Source organism: Passer domesticus, chromosome 10 (genome assembly GCF_036417665.1).
Source record: "Passer domesticus isolate bPasDom1 chromosome 10, bPasDom1.hap1, whole genome shotgun sequence".
Classification (NCBI taxonomy): Eukaryota; Metazoa; Chordata; class Aves; order Passeriformes; family Passeridae; genus Passer; species Passer domesticus.
This window is the reverse complement of record NC_087483.1, coordinates 20784744-20800551: the sequence shown is the minus strand read 5'-3', so window position 1 is coordinate 20800551 and position 15808 is coordinate 20784744. Positions and strand designations below refer to the sequence as shown.

The following is a 15808-nucleotide window of genomic DNA, read 5'->3' as shown; positions in this document are numbered from 1 at the left end:
AACAACCAAATGGGACATACCCATGACTGTCACTTTGATTTTCTGACTGTCAGTACCAGAGCTGTTTTCTGCAGTAAGAGTATAAAAATCAGTATCTTTTCTAGTCACATCCTTAATGATAAGAACAGAAGACTTTTCTGCTTTATGCACAGCAAGGCGACTGGATGTAACCACATCTTGATCTCCCTTCAGCCATTTACAGACTGGCTGAGGCTTCCCATATACATGAGCTTCAATTCTCAGTTTCTTTCCAGCTTTAATGTGAACATGATCAGGCATCAAAATCTTAGGTGGGACTGTAAAAAAAAAAACAAAAACACAGAGGAAAATAAATTCAAGTTCTTTGACATATTAATTTACTTTTTCTTAATTTTTCATGTGAAACGTCTCTGCATCTCTCTTAAGTAGAATCACCTGTATGAATGACTAGAAATTCTTTAATTTATGTTCCACTTATGGACAACTTCAGTTTCTGCAAGTGGCAATATCCATTCCAGTCTTACTTTTGTATTATTGTACAGTTTCTAAGAGAATATTTATTAATTTGGATTGCCATCAACCACATTTATGTAGAGATTTGTACACTATTAATGCACAAAATATAATTTTTCTTTTTGTCTGAAATCTGTTGCTCACTTATTGCTGGCCTTCTACAAGAAACATGGAGAAGAAAACTGAAGTTCTTACTGAGATAAACCTGCTTGCACAGTCGGTCTTTCTGTATCCTTGAATTATTTTTCTCCTACTTCTTCTTTTGCACAAAAGCAATTTTTCCCAAAAAAAACCTGGCAGCATGTTGGGTATACTTCCTTCCACTGGCTAGTTTTCTTTCTCCTATGTCTGTACCTCTCTCTTTTTCTTCCCATGTCCCAAATGAAGGAGATTCTGCTCATCTTGCCCTTACCCTACATATTCCTGTGCCTCAGGAACCCTGCCACCTTAAATAGGCCAACCTGTCCTCCATGATTTTTGTTTTAGATTCTCAACCAACCTTACAATATAAGCCACTTATTTTCTCTTATATTAAAACAAGTCCAGCTTTCCAAGTTATCTCTCAAACTACCAGTCTGACATTTCTTCTCTTTCATTTAAACTTCATTGAAGGTATTTATTATTTCTCCCTAATTCTTAGCTTCCAGTTCTAACTCAAACTGTACCTGAAAAGTTATTTAATAATTCTGAATTAGTGGTCAACTCTCATTTTTTTCCTGACCTGTCAAAATACTCAGTACAGTCAACCATAATCCTCCAGATAACTCCATAAAGCAAACATCTTTCTGTGACTCAAAAACCTGTATATCTCACTCAATTATTGAAACAGTATATTAAGTAGTATTTAAATTGCTACTTACTGAGTTGTTCTTTAATTTCATATTCTCCTGTAGCTTCTATTGGCAAACTCACTCCTACAGCATTTCTAGCTGCCACTCTAAAGTTGTACTTCTTTCCCTCTTTCAGACCAGCCACAACAATGGAGAGATCTTTAACGACTGAATATTCCATCCAGCGATCTGCTGGTTGATCATGTTCTTTGTAGCTAACAATGTATCCGTCAATTTTAGAGCCTCCATCGCGCAGTGGTGGCAGCCAGCCTAAAGTAGCACTATTCTTTGTAATTTCAGTAACTTCAAGTTTTCTTGGTGGATCAGGCTCACCTTTCAGGGGAAAAAAGGAACACATTAAACATTGAATTTCAAAGATTTTCTTACTCTTGGATATTGGATGCTATCTATGCAAATTCAACAAGAGCAATGTATAAAAGATGGAAACTCTTTTAAGAGAAAAACAGAAGAAAACAGAAAATGTCCACAGAGGCGAACAAAAAATATACATAGAGGCACACTCACTTAGAGGATCTGATGCTAGAACAGGTTTTGGAATGTCACTTGGAACACCTGATCCATATTCATTCACTGCTGTTACTCTGAAGTAATATTCATTTCCAGGCACAAGGTTTGCTATTTGGAAACTAGTTTTCTTTAGTTCTCCTGTGACTGTTGCCCATGTCTTCCTGTCAGCCTCCCGTTTCTGCAGGATGTAATGAGTCACTGGGCTACCCCCATCATTCTCTGGAGGTGCCCATGAAAGATGGCAGGACATCTTGGTGACATCTGAAACCCTGAAGTCTGACACAGGTCCAGGAGTATCTATGAAGAAATTTCAATATATGTTAGTATTTTCTTCTTTAATAAGTTAAAATTAAGGGGGACCAACAACTGTCTATATAGAGGGAGTTAGTGTTAGGTGATAGAATTAGACTCAAAAACTGTTGCACCTGAGGAAAATAAATATTCTGGCAAGGAACATCCAAAATAGTTTTAGAATTGTCTTGAGGTATTTCTCACATTACTTACCCAGAACTCTGACGTTCACAAATACAGCCTTTTCTCCAGCTGCATTAACAAGTGTCAGTGAATATTTGCCTGAGTCATCACGTGTTGAATCGGGAATGACACAGAAGGCCATAGTGTCAACCAGATCAACTTGTCCTTTTCTGATAACATTATCAATACCCATTCTCCTCCAGGTGACTTTTGGTGCTGGGCGACCCCTCACAATGGCAAAAAGTCTAATAGGGCATCCTGCTCTGACTGTGACTAACTTTCTCATGCTGGCATCCAGCTCAATCTCAGGAGGTTCTGAAAGACAAAGAAATAAAATGCAAAGTTTTGCACATTAAATAAAATAAGCATACAGCAAATAACATGTTGCGTGTAAACACCCCAAAAGAAGATGGGAAAACCCACCAAGTATTTCTTTGGGAGACACTGCTTCTTTCAATTCTGCTGGTCGGCCAAGGCCAACCTGGTTTTGGGCAGAAACTCTGAACTCATATAATTGCTTCTCATCCAGGCTGGTAGCTGTGAATTCTGTATGAATAACTTGAGCAGCAACATTACATCGTTTCCATCCTGCTTCAGGATCAGCACCCTCAACTTTTGGTCTCATTTCCACAACATATCCAATAATCGGAGCACCACCATCGTAAACTGGTTTTCCCCAGCCAAGGGTTAAGGAAGTCTTTGTGCTATCAACCACTCTCAAGTTTGTGGGAGGACCAGGTGGTTCTGCAAGACAGTAAAAAATACAGATTAGAACACAGCTGTAGAGTTTAGCAATCTGTTAACATTGAAATAATACAGAAAAATTCAGTGGTATTTTACCTATTGGGTCTTTGGCTATTACAGGTCTTGATGGCAAGCTTGGTTCTCCAAGTCCCACTTCATTTTCAGCACTGACGCGGAACTGGTATTCATGACCAGGGAAGAGATTAGTAACCTTCTTGCGTCTCTCTGGGATTGGAGTTTTAGTAACAGGAACCCATCTTAGCGACCGTTTCTCTTTCTTCTCTAAAATGTATCCTGTAATTGATTTGCCACCATCATATTCTGGTGGATTCCAAACTACAGTCATCTCTTCTTTGCTGACTCTGGTGACATCCGGAGGGTCAGGGCGTCCAGGTCTATCATATTTTGTTTTTGCAATAATTGGATGTGTTTCTGTTGGTGGACCAGTGCCCATTTTATTCTCTGCACGCACTCTGAATATATATTCATTACCTTCAATGAGGCGTGTCACTTTGGCATAGTTTGTTAGAACAGAGGAAGAGTATGTAGACCAAACCATACGCTTGCTTTCACATTTTTCCAGGATGTAGTTCTGTATTTCACAACCACCATCATCTTCTGGAGGATCCCAAGTAACAGTACATCTATCACTTGAAATGTCAGTGACCTTCAAGTTTCGTACAGGACCGGGTTTATCCAAAACAATAACAGTAGCATATGCCACAAAGCTACCAGCTGCATTAGTTGCTGTAATCACATATTTCCCACCATCAGTACGCCTTGATTTTGTGAGAACAAACTTAGATGTGTCAGAAGTGTTTTCAATACTGACTCTTGGAGATCTGGTGAGATCTGTGGCATCTTTGTCTTTTGCCCATACAACTTCAGGCTGTGGTTTTCCTCTGACTCCAGCCTCAATTCTAATTGTGTCACCTGCTTTCACAGTTAGAACCCCACTTAACTTCAAATCTAGCACTGGTTTCTGGAGATCTTCCTTCACAACAACTTCAGCTGTTTTTACCCAGTTACTTTCACCAGCCTCATTCTTAGTTTGAACTCGGAATTGGTAAATTTTATTTTCCACACATTTATCTACCATGTAGTGTGTTTCCTTAATGCTGCCTTTGTGAACTCTTTCCCATTCATCTGAATCTTTCAGTTTTCTCTCAACATGGTAACTTAAATTCGGACTTCCACCATCATAATCTGGCCTTCTCCATTTCAGGTATACAAATGTCTTTCCTTTCTCTGCAATGTGAAGATTTTCTGGCTCTCCAGGCTTGTCAATAGGATTGATAGCAAGGATTGGAGTCTTGGTCTCAATGCAAGGACCTGGACCTATTTTGTTCTCTGCACAAACTCTAAAGAAGTATTCACGGTTCTCTACAAGATTTGCCTTTACTAATCGTTTAGTAATATCAGAGGAGACAATTGACCATCCCCTCTGATTTGGTTGACGGTATTCTACAATGTAATTTGTAATTTCAGAGCCACCATTATCCACTGGACTCTCCCAAGAGATCATACAAGAGTCTTTTGTGACATAGCTTATTTTCAGGTTCTGACATGGTCCAGGTCTGTCAAGTACATTAACAATAGCAAAAGCTTGAGCTTGTCCACAGCTGTTTTTAGCTGCTATTATATATTTGCCATGATCAGATCTTTTGGCTTCTTTCACTTGCAGTTCAACATTAGGTAGATCATGAAGTATTTCAACATGCTTTTCTTGGACTAGTACTTTGCCATCTTTAGACCATGTTATTTCAGGATCTGGTCTGCCTTTTACCTTACCAGTAATACGTATTGTTTGACCTACTCGGACAGTAATTAAGTCTCGACAAGTGACATCTAGGCTTATTTCTGGAGGAGAAAGAATATCTTTCGCAAGCACAGTTTCTGGTAGTTCTCTTGGTTCTCCCTCTCCCACGATGTTGACAGCTTTTATTCGGAATTTATATTCATTCCCTTCTATTAATCCAGGTACTCTGAAAGCACACTGTCTAATGAGCTCATCCTTATTAATCCTATTCCACTGCGTAGTTCCACTTTTCTGACATTCCACAATGTATCCCAGAATTGGGCTGCCACCATCCTTGAGGGGCTTTGTCCACACAAGATCAGCTGATTCTTTAGTTTTGTCTTTTAATTTTGGATTTATAGGTGGTCCAGGAGGAGTGATAGGACGTGATGCTTTTATTGGATCAGAGCTTGGAGATGGTTTGCTTAAGCCCACCATGTTTTCTGCAAAAACTCTGAATTCATATGTGTTGCCTTCAAAAAGACCGGTGACTCTGTATTTCATATCAAGTATAGGCGTCTTATTGACACGCACCCATTTACCAGATGCTTCCCGACGTTCAAGTATATAACCAGTTATTGGAGTTCCACCATCAGATTTTGGTAGGGTCCAAGACACTGTTGCAGCATTTTCTGTAATATCATAAACAGTTGGTTTACCAGGTGGGGATGGTGGATCAAACATGTATTTAGCAACTGTTGGTTCTGAATCCAGGGGTGCACCGATGCCTATCTTATTTTCTGCACGAACGCGGAAAATATATTCACAGCCTTTCTGCAGTCGTGGAACCTTAATTTTTGTGTGACTTGTTCCAGAGCTAACCACTCCCCAAGTTTCTTTCTTTGATTGACGCTTCTCAACAATATAATTTATTATAGGACTCCCACCATCATCTTTAGGAGGGCGCCAAGAAATAACCATGTATTCTGGTGTTACTTCAAGAATATTAATAGGACCAGTTGGTGGGCCTGGAACATCCAAAACTGTAAGGTGCAGAGCCACAGTTTTGCTGCCAGCTGCATTAGATACTGTGAGTAGATATTCTCCTGTATCCTTTCTTACACAGTCTTTGATAGTAAGCACAGTTGAGTAATTGTCAGTCTCAATCTTGTATTTGCCATCTGGTTTAATTTCAGTGTCATCAGTAACCCATTTTGCTGTGGGAACTGGCACACCTCTCATAATCGCTGGAAGGCGCACTGTGGTGCCAGCTTTAACAACAAGACCTTCAATTAACTTCACATCTAGATCCACAGATGGAGGTACTGAAATTAGAGAAAAAAGGAAATTATTTTTTCAGGGCAAATGTTTATAGAAAAAGAAAAAAAATCAGCGGAAAAAAAAGAAAAAAACAAAAAATTACCTAGTTTTTCTTGACACTCTATTGGTATAGTTGTATCTGGAAGGCTAAGACCAACAATGTTTTGAGCTCTCACACGGAATTTGTATATTTTTCCTTTCTGTAGGCCTGTAACAACACAGTCTAGCATCGGGACTGTCTGGAACTTTGTCCATTCATCTGCACCATCTTCTTGATATTCCACCAAATACCCAGTTATCTCAGCACCACCATCACGATCTGGTCGATTCCAAACAAGGGAAACTTCAGTCTTGTCAACATCTACATGATGCAGATTCTTTGGTGGCCCTGGAGGATCTTTTAAAATACAAAAGCAAAATGGTTACTAGGATGAAAAATCCACGGTACCAGTGTATCATGTTCATACTAACATGACAACCTCAAAATTACCAAATCCCATATGAAAAAATCAAACCGTATAACTGAAAAATACTTACGTAGTGGATCTATAGCTTTGATAGGCTTAAGTGTTTCCACATATGGACCTCTACCATACTGATTCTCAGCTGCAACTCGGAAGAGATACTGAGTGCCTTCCATCAAATATTTAGCCATATGACTGCGTTTCTTGGAGGATGATGAGATGGCTACCCACTGTGCAGAAGCTACATCTTTCCTCTCCACCACATAGTTGGTAATCACAGAGCCGCCATCATCTTCTGGTTCCATCCAAGTGAGATAGCAAGAGTCGCTTCTGACATCACTGACATTCAGATTTCTGGGTGGACCAGGCTTATCTAACATTGATAAAAATATAATTGGTTATTTATTTGGTAATGGAAGCATTTCTTAAACAACTTTGTAAATTTCAAGATAAACTATATAATATTTTATGTGGTTTTAATCCTTTTTCTATTTTTTTAATATTTACATAAAAATAAAAATATAAGTTGGTTTACAGACATTTTCCAGAAATTTCTTTATTTGCTTATCTTTAGTTATAGAGTAAAAAGATGCTGTATAAAGGGAATACAAAATGATTACCTAAGACCACAACTTTTACTGAAACAGTCTTTGAACCAGCTGGATTTTCAACCGTCAGGGAGTACATTCCACCATCTTCATGGACAGTGTTACGGATTTCAAGCTTACTGCCAACTCCTGTAACTTCAATATCAGCTTTGGGTGAGACCTCATGATCTTCTTTCTTCCAAGTAACTTTTGGGAATGGAACACCTTTAATAACAGCACTAAGTCTCAAGGTATCTCCAGCTTTTACATGCTGTTCTCGGGCCATATTAGCATCAAGTATTAACTCAGGAGGTTCTGGAATAAAAAAATAAAAGTTTTTACAAAATGAGGAAAAAGAAGTCTGTTCTTAGGTTAATTTATCCGATTTTATTAAACTCACCAAGCCTGTCCTTTACTTCTACCGGATCAGGAACATGCGCTGGATCAGATTCACCTGCTGCATTGACTGCCTTGACCCTGAATTTATAGGTTAATCCCTCAGTAAGACCAGTGACTTTGTAGTTTGTTTCAGGACAAGAATCTGCTGTAAGATTAGCTTGTTTCCATTCCTCATCTCCAACTTTCTGAAACTCTATAAGGTAGCCAATTATCTTGCCATTTCCGTCATGGCGTGGTGGTTGCCAAGATAAATCAACTGAATTTTTAGTTTTATCTACTGCTTCTGGATTAACAGGTGGACTTGGTTTTGCTGTTAAAAAAGTAAACAATAAATAAATGGGAGAAAAAAAAAGAAACTATTAGAATAATTTTTTAAATGAAACTGAGTGCATTAAAAATTCAATGAGAAATGAAATGTGATACTTTACCAATTGGATCTCTAGCGAAAATTGGCTTTGATGGTGGACTAGGATCACCAACACCAATTTCATTTTCTGCTGAAACACGGAATTCATACTGACAGCCTTCGAGGAGATCAGGCACTTTGAACTTTGTACCAGGGAAAATTGGATCTTTGGTAGCTTTGACCCATCTTGTAGCCATTGTTTCCTTCTTTTCTACTATGTAGTTTGTTATTGGCTTTCCTCCATCATATGGTTTGTTCCAAACCACTACTGCAGAGTCTTTGGTTACATCCTTAATGATTGGTTGCTCAGGTGCATCAGGAACACCTGGGGTGAGAAGAAAAAAAGAGTGTATGAACATTACAAACAGAATAAAGATTGGAGTATCTAAATAATATTGAAAACTAAAAGCTTACGGAAACGGTCCTTGGCTTTCATCTCATCAGAGATGAGAGGATCGCTTATGCCATAAAGATTTTCAGCATAAATTCGAATTTGATATTCTCTTCCTTCAAGCAGCTTGGGAATTTTGCATGTTGTCTTCACTGTGGCAGATGTAACTGGCATCCACAAGTCTTTGTGTGTATCCTTCTTCTCAATTATGTAATTTGTAATTTCACTGCCTCCATCATCTAATGGAGGTTTCCAGGAAACAACCATATGATCTTTAAAGACTTCATCAAATATAACTGGGCCTACTGGAGGTGATGGGCGATCTGTTTAAGAAAAAATAAAGCATACCCATGCTTTTTTATTAACTTCACAAAACAAAATCAATTAAACAGTGTCAATACAGCAAATATAGTATAAAATTAGAAACTTGACATCACAGTTATAATAAGGAATCAAGACTTCAGGGCTATTACTCCGTAATATATGTTTGATGTACTGGAATTAATTCCTTAATGCTTATAATGTATTTGGATTAACATTTTCTACAGTGTTGAGATTCTCTAAATGCATGTAGGGACATCAAATTATTCATGCTGAATAAACTAATTCAGAGTTAAATATGTGCTCAAAATAAATAAATAGCTTTTTAGTATAACTGAGAAAGGAGTAAATTGAATTATTGTAATAAAGAATACATTTCAATACTTAAATTTTATAAAAATCAATGAATTCTAATCACCAATAAAAGTCACAGACAATATTGTTGTTCAGTAAAACCTACCAACGACATGAACTTGACAAAATCCTTTTCTTGATCCTGTGCTGTTCTCAACAGTAACACAATATTTGCCTGTGTCTTCACGGACAGATTTTAGTATCCCCAAACAAAGAGTTGTAGGAGTTGTCTTAATCTTTATTCTGTCGTCTTCTTTCACAACAATATCATCCTTCAGCCAAGTAACCTTTGGTGCAGGTTTGCCTGAGTAGCGTCCAGTCAAGCTGAAAGCTTCACCAACTCGGACAATAAGCTTGTCTCTAAAGTCAAGGTCAAGTGTGGGAGGTGCTGAAAGACAAAATACACAAAACCCACAAATGTCAGCAATATTTATATGAGAAAGTAAGGAATCAGTAAATGTAATTGCTATTTTCAAAAGAAATATGAAAAAGAAACATACCAATTTCATCCTTGCACGTGATTGGTTTAGTGCAAAATGATGGCTTGCCTTGCCCCACAATATTGCAAGCACTCACACGAAACTCATAGGTGTCACCTTCCTTCAAGCCTTCTACAGTGAATTTCCTATCTAGCATTTTCTCCTTTGTAACTTTGTGGAATTTGTCTTTTCCAATGAGACGGCTCTCTAGAACGTACATGGTGATATCTGAGCCTCCATTATATTTTGGAGGGTTCCAAGTCAGTGTCACAGAGTTCTTGGTAACTGCTTTTACTTCCAGGTCTTCTGGACGGTCAGGAACAGCTGTGAATAAAGTAAAAAAAAAGTAGATTCATTTTCCTTCATATTCAGAATCTTCCTGTATATTAATCTCATATGACAGTTATCTAAACCAAAAATATTCTTACTTATTGGATCTCTAATGAGAATCTCTTTCGTTGTTTCTGTGAAAGGACCCATGCCAATTATATTCTCAGCTGCAATTCGGAAAAAGTATGCTTTCCCTTGAATGAGTCCCTGAACAGTAGCATTCTGTCTTGTAACTGTGTAGGTCACTGGAGTCCAAGCTCTGTGGTCAGATTCACGTTTTTCAATTATATAGTTGGTAATAGGAGAACCACCATCATCTTCTGGAGTAAACCATGACAATTTACAAGAGTCATTAGTTAGATTCTCTGTAAGGAGTGGCATTCCAACTGGGCCTGGAACATCTGGAAGCAAAGAAATAAATGGAGTATTGAAATATACATGCTGAATCTTAGGAAACTGTACTTATTCACAAGCACTGAAGCTGCTATTTACCTAGCACATCAACAATAATTGTCTTCTTCCTCTCACCACCATCGTTTTTAGCAAGAAGGGTGTATAAACCCTGGTGACTCCTTTTGCAATTCCTGATGACTAAAGAAGAACTAATAGCTGTTTCTTCAACTTTGGCTTCTTCTGGCAAAGCCTGCTCATCCCTGCTCCAACTCACTGTTGGAGGTGGTTTTCCTGAGACATATGCTATGATCCGAATTACTCCTCCAGCATGAACAACAATTCTGTCCCTTACACTTGCATCCAAATTAATATCAGGAGCCACTGAAGGAAGAGAAAAAAAAAGTCAATGATTTTCTTGTCTTACTTTGAGTTAGAGATACTAAAAATGTAAATCAAAATGATAAATACCAATTCTATCCTTCATTTCAATAATGTCTGTAACTTCTCCAGGCTCTCCGATGCCAGCAGCATTTACTGCTCTAACTCTAAATTTGTAAAAACAACCTTCTTTTAATCCTGCCACAACGAACTTGGTTCCTCTAATTTCTCTATCTTTTACCTGGAAAAAAACATTGTAACATCAGCAAACATCAAGATACCATCAATTTCTTTGCAGAGTTTGAAACAAATGTGACATTAGATATTATTTCAGATATACAAGCACACAAAAGTATTAAGCCTACATGGATCTAACCCACACAGAATTTGTCAGAATTTTTTAAAGAAATATATGTCATGGACCTACAAGCTATTCTGAAGATTTGTCTTTTTTTCTAACATATTCTAACATAGAAGGTTATTAGAATTATTTCTTTAACAATTACAATAGTCTGGTCTCAGAAGAATTACATGTATTTTCGGACACATAAACTCATATAAGAGAGAGCAACAAAAAAAGGGAATTAATTTATTTTCTTTTCGAAATCCAATATAAAGTCTCTTCAACTGGAAACAGTATTGGAAATGTGGGCTTTGCTTAAAATGAACCCATGTATTTATGGAGACGCAAAAAATAGTCAAGGTGTGCACCAGTTAAATTTTCAGTAATTCACTATTGAAAAAAACGATGAAAATGTAGAAACATAGTAGTTGTAAACGCTTTGGCATCATCTGATATGAGTGAGGGTTACTTTCCTGACAGTTCTAACTTGGTCTTCTGTGGTTTTTTATCACGTATTACCTACATATTTTCCCACATCTTTAAATAAAAATTGCAAAATTCTGTATCCAGTATTTGCACAGTTAACTTCATATTGAGGAAGGACAAGCTTGGTCTTGTATTTTAAATGTACAAAGATAATTATGGTACAAACTTTTAAAAAATAACTTGAATAGCAAAAATTTTTAAAGAAAATTTTTCTGGAGCAATTCATATTGATAGACATAGAGAGAAGTAGTGCTGATTCTGTAGTGGTTTTCCACCTACCCGTTCCCATTCTTCCTTTCCTTCCTCTTTAAACTCAACAATGTAGCCAGTGACTCTAGAGCCACCATCCTTTACTGGTGGAGTCCATTCCAAGTCCACAGAAGACTTTGTCCAATCAGTAACTTTTGGTATAGGAGGGCCAGGTGGGGCTGAAAAATATCATCATACAGCATAAAGATGTATTATATGCTCTTATTTGAATATTTTCAAATTTAGAAAAAACTAATTTAAAATATTTACCAATAGGATCTCTAGCAAGTGCTGGATCAGACGGCATGCTTGGTGGGCCAACACCAGCTGCATTGATAGCTGACACACGGAACTGATACTCAGAGCCTTCAATAAGGCCTGTAACTTTGTAGGAAACCCCCAGGGTCATAGGCTTGATAGGATCTCGGTTAACCCTGGTCCATCTCTTTCCAGTGGTCTCTTTGCGCTCCAACCAGTAACCAGTAATAGGAGAGCCACCATCATGCTCTGGTTCTTCCCAGTTCACCGTCATTGAGTCACGTGTTATACTGCTAACTGTTGGCTTGTCAGGAGGTCCAGGGACAGCTGAGGGAAAAAAATTCACACACAGCTTGTAAAAAATATGCTAAAATTACATTAAAATAGCTAGAGTGCAGAAGAGCTATGCACTCACATGGCTGCCATTGCACTAGGCAATTAGCCATCTGCACAAGATCTCTTTCCTCTTTCAATTTCTCACCCCTATTCAGGTACATATAATTCTGTGAAAAATGACATGCCTTTCCTCTAAATAAAAAAATGTCAATTTTTTTTTCTAGCCTTTTTGGATCACTACCTCATCTTAGTGCTCAGCCTAACATTTCCTGTTTTAAGAACCATTTTCTCTTGCCAGCCTAACATTCCTCCTAGGCATGAGCCTTTCTGTATAATTTATCTTTCAAAATTGAAGGTAGGAAATGAATTCTTTATGGTCCAAGACATTAATAATGTCTCAAATACAATAGAATAAATTGAATCTTATCAAATAAAAATTTACTTGTGTATTTAAGCATTAAAAATATTGAGATTGTACTTTAATATAACACAAAGAGGGAGAAAAATATTTTAAGCACTACACATGCTTACTGCTAAAACTCTTCAAGCTATTCTAGAAAACTTAGTAAAAAGAGAAAAGAGTAGTGGCATTTAACAGATGCTGTATGCATATCAGCATATGGAAACAACTGACATAACTTGAAAGCTTATTTCTACTTACTGAAAAGGTTTCGTGCTGTTTCTGGCTCACTATCCAAAGGTTCTCCAATACCGTATTTGTTTTGTGCCATAATGCGGAACACGTATTCATGGCCTTCCATCAGCTTGGGAACAGTGAATATGCACTCCTTAGGCTCATTAGTAACAGACACCCATGTCTTCCTATTTGCTTCTCTTTTCTCTATAACATAGTTTGTAATCTTAGAACCACCATCATCTAATGGAGGAAGCCATGATATTGTCATTTTATCAGCCAAAATGGATTCAAATTTAATAGGTCCTACTGGAGGTCCAGGACGACCTAAAATATACATTTTAAGAAAGAAGAATTAGTCAAGTATCAAATGAATGCTATGAATTAATGTAATAATTGTAAGAGTTCTTGATATGTACCCAGAACATTCAGCCGCATCTCCTTTGAAGCAGTTCCCAGGTCGTTTACAGCCGTTATAGTATATAAACCTGTATCATTTCTGCGAGACTGTTGGATCAATAAAGTGCAAGTGTTTTCATCAACGATCTTGTTGACATGTTGATCATACACCACTGGTGATTTGTCATCTGGTTTCTTTGGAGGGGCTTTTAGCCATGTTAATGTGGGGAAGGGTACACCCTTTATCTTGGCCACAATTTTAACATCTGTTCCTTCTTCAACTTCCATAAATTCTTTGAGCTCAATAGATGGTGGACCTACAACAAAATGTTGAAAAAATAGCATAAAAAAATACTTCACAATTTTAAAATTGTATTTGTATTTACTAGTATCGCTACTTACATGTCTGGTCTTTGACAACAAGCGGACCAACAGTGGCTGAAGGTCTGCTAGGACCTGCTATATTTACAGCTTTGACTCTGAATTCGTATTCTCCACCTTCCACAAGATCCTCAACAGTAAACTTTGTTTCTTCCACATCACGTCTGTTGCATTGCTTCCAAGACTCTTTCACTTCTCCAGTACGATCCCAGCGGAGACATTCAACATTATAATGTGTAACAGGAGCTCCACCGTCATTCTTTGGTGGTTTCCATGTCAGGCTCACTGTGTTCTTGGTTACAAGGCCAATCCTCAGTTTAATAGGCGGATCAGGAGGATCTTCACAACCAAAACAGAAGAGTGAATAAATCCACCATGCAGTACCATGTGCTTTTAAAGGATTTGTTTGACATTAATTTTACTTACGGATTGGATCCCTGGCTGTGGTCCGCTGGATGGTTTCTGCAGGAGGGCCAACTCCAAAACGGTTTTCTGCACGTACCCGGAAGAAATATTCTTGGCCAGTTATGAGATCAGGTACAACAAAGGAAGTACTGCCACAATTTGGATTGACTTTAGTCCAGGCCTTCCCATCAATATTTCTCTTCTCTATAACATAGCCTCTGATTCTATCTCCACCATCATCATCTGGCATCTTCCATGAGAGTTTACAGCTACCTCTTGTGATATCACTTACTTTAAGGTCTTTTGGTGGGCCAGGGACATCTATTAAGATAAAAGCACAACAGACACAATTTTACATAAGTATGTAGAAAAATAATACTAAATCCTAACATCTGGATACTTTAATATATGCAAGCCATACCAAGCACATTGACTCTGACATGCACTGTCTTTTGTCCTGCTTTATTCTTTGCTGTAATACTGTATCGTCCAGAGTGACTTCTGTTGCAGTCAGGGATGATAATCTCTGAACGTGTATCAGTTGCTTCCACCTGCATATTATAAGAACAAAAAGATGTTATAGAGCAACTTTGAATATTTATGTTTCAAAAATGCAACAATACTGAGGTTAAAAAAATTGCTTGCTTTACCTGAGCTTCTTCAGGTACATTATGACCTCCCTCCTATAAAAAAATGGAAATAATATAAATGTAAAAGGGAATAGGCTTAAATGTTTAGAAAGAGGTGTAGGAAAAAAACATATTACTTTTACTAACCTTTGCTGCTGTTTTTGCTTTTCCTTCATACTCCCAAAATGTTTTTGGAACTGGACGACCCTTGATAACAGCTGGGATTTTAATTGTTGTGCCAGCACGACAAGAGAGCAAATCCTGTGCTCCAAGATCAAGGAAGATTTCTGGTTCCTCTGCAAAAATATTTAAATATATAAATTTTAAGAACTACTGAAAGCAAAATTCCATCATCACTGAGCTGAAATACCCAGAAACATGTAGAATGCATGTTCATGTGAGAAACGTTGGATATACAAAAAGAAAATTGGGAAGTATACAAATAGAAAAATTCGTTGCTGTAAATTTTTTATAAAATAAACAGCATTTCATTAGTATGTCTGTAGGTGCTCATCAGTTTCCTGATGGAGCATTGCCTGGGAATGGACATAATAATGACACTTCAAAACTGTGTGTCAGTCTTTTGCTACATTCTTGTATAATCGTGTATTCTATTTTGACTTTGGCTTGCTTGGCATCCTTTTTGAACATTCATTACAGTGAGTGGCATTTACATAAAACTACCTAAATCAGTTCTCAGAACTCTTACCTAGAATATCTTGGACAGGTATCTCTGATGTTGCAGGACTTGGTTCTGATTCTCCAGCAGCATTTACAGCTTTCACCCTAAATCGGTATTTTCTGAGCTCTTTCAAGTTGGGAATAACGCACTCACAAGTAGGGAAGAGTTTGTCTCCTTCATTCACCTTCTTCCAATCAGTACTACCTTCATCTTGCATTTCAACAATATATCCTTTTATAGGACTCCCACCATCCTTTTGAGGAGGCTTCCATGCAAGTGCTACAGATGATTTGGTTTTGTCTTTGACCTCTGGGCATGATGGTGGACCAGGCGCAACTGGTAAAACAAGAGCAAGTAAAAATTACCTGAGTGTTAGTT

At 37.7% G+C, this 15808-nt stretch overlaps 1 protein-coding gene across 1 annotated transcript in view; it reads right to left on the bottom strand.

The window, feature by feature from the left end:
* The window catches only part of TTN (titin), a 108693-nt gene that overhangs the window by 52831 nt on the left and 40054 nt on the right, over nucleotides 1–15808 (bottom strand). Inside the window, exons 71-97 of the mRNA XM_064435568.1 lie at nucleotides 15458–15766; nucleotides 14896–15044; nucleotides 14770–14802; nucleotides 14541–14670; nucleotides 14141–14440; nucleotides 13736–14053; nucleotides 13354–13650; nucleotides 12962–13261; nucleotides 11977–12291; nucleotides 11737–11885; nucleotides 10719–10869; nucleotides 10350–10631; nucleotides 9956–10258; nucleotides 9549–9851; nucleotides 9155–9436; nucleotides 8397–8696; nucleotides 8005–8307; nucleotides 7578–7886; nucleotides 7211–7492; nucleotides 6664–6963; nucleotides 6230–6523; nucleotides 3165–6131; nucleotides 2748–3068; nucleotides 2355–2639; nucleotides 1848–2147; nucleotides 1353–1655; nucleotides 21–296 (exon numbers count right to left, since the gene is read on the bottom strand). Coding sequence (XP_064291638.1) covers nucleotides 21–296; nucleotides 1353–1655; nucleotides 1848–2147; nucleotides 2355–2639; nucleotides 2748–3068; nucleotides 3165–6131; nucleotides 6230–6523; nucleotides 6664–6963; nucleotides 7211–7492; nucleotides 7578–7886; nucleotides 8005–8307; nucleotides 8397–8696; nucleotides 9155–9436; nucleotides 9549–9851; nucleotides 9956–10258; nucleotides 10350–10631; nucleotides 10719–10869; nucleotides 11737–11885; nucleotides 11977–12291; nucleotides 12962–13261; nucleotides 13354–13650; nucleotides 13736–14053; nucleotides 14141–14440; nucleotides 14541–14670; nucleotides 14770–14802; nucleotides 14896–15044; nucleotides 15458–15766 — 9861 coding nt within the window. The remainder of the gene's footprint in view (nucleotides 1–20; nucleotides 297–1352; nucleotides 1656–1847; nucleotides 2148–2354; nucleotides 2640–2747; nucleotides 3069–3164; nucleotides 6132–6229; nucleotides 6524–6663; nucleotides 6964–7210; nucleotides 7493–7577; nucleotides 7887–8004; nucleotides 8308–8396; nucleotides 8697–9154; nucleotides 9437–9548; nucleotides 9852–9955; nucleotides 10259–10349; nucleotides 10632–10718; nucleotides 10870–11736; nucleotides 11886–11976; nucleotides 12292–12961; nucleotides 13262–13353; nucleotides 13651–13735; nucleotides 14054–14140; nucleotides 14441–14540; nucleotides 14671–14769; nucleotides 14803–14895; nucleotides 15045–15457; nucleotides 15767–15808) is intronic.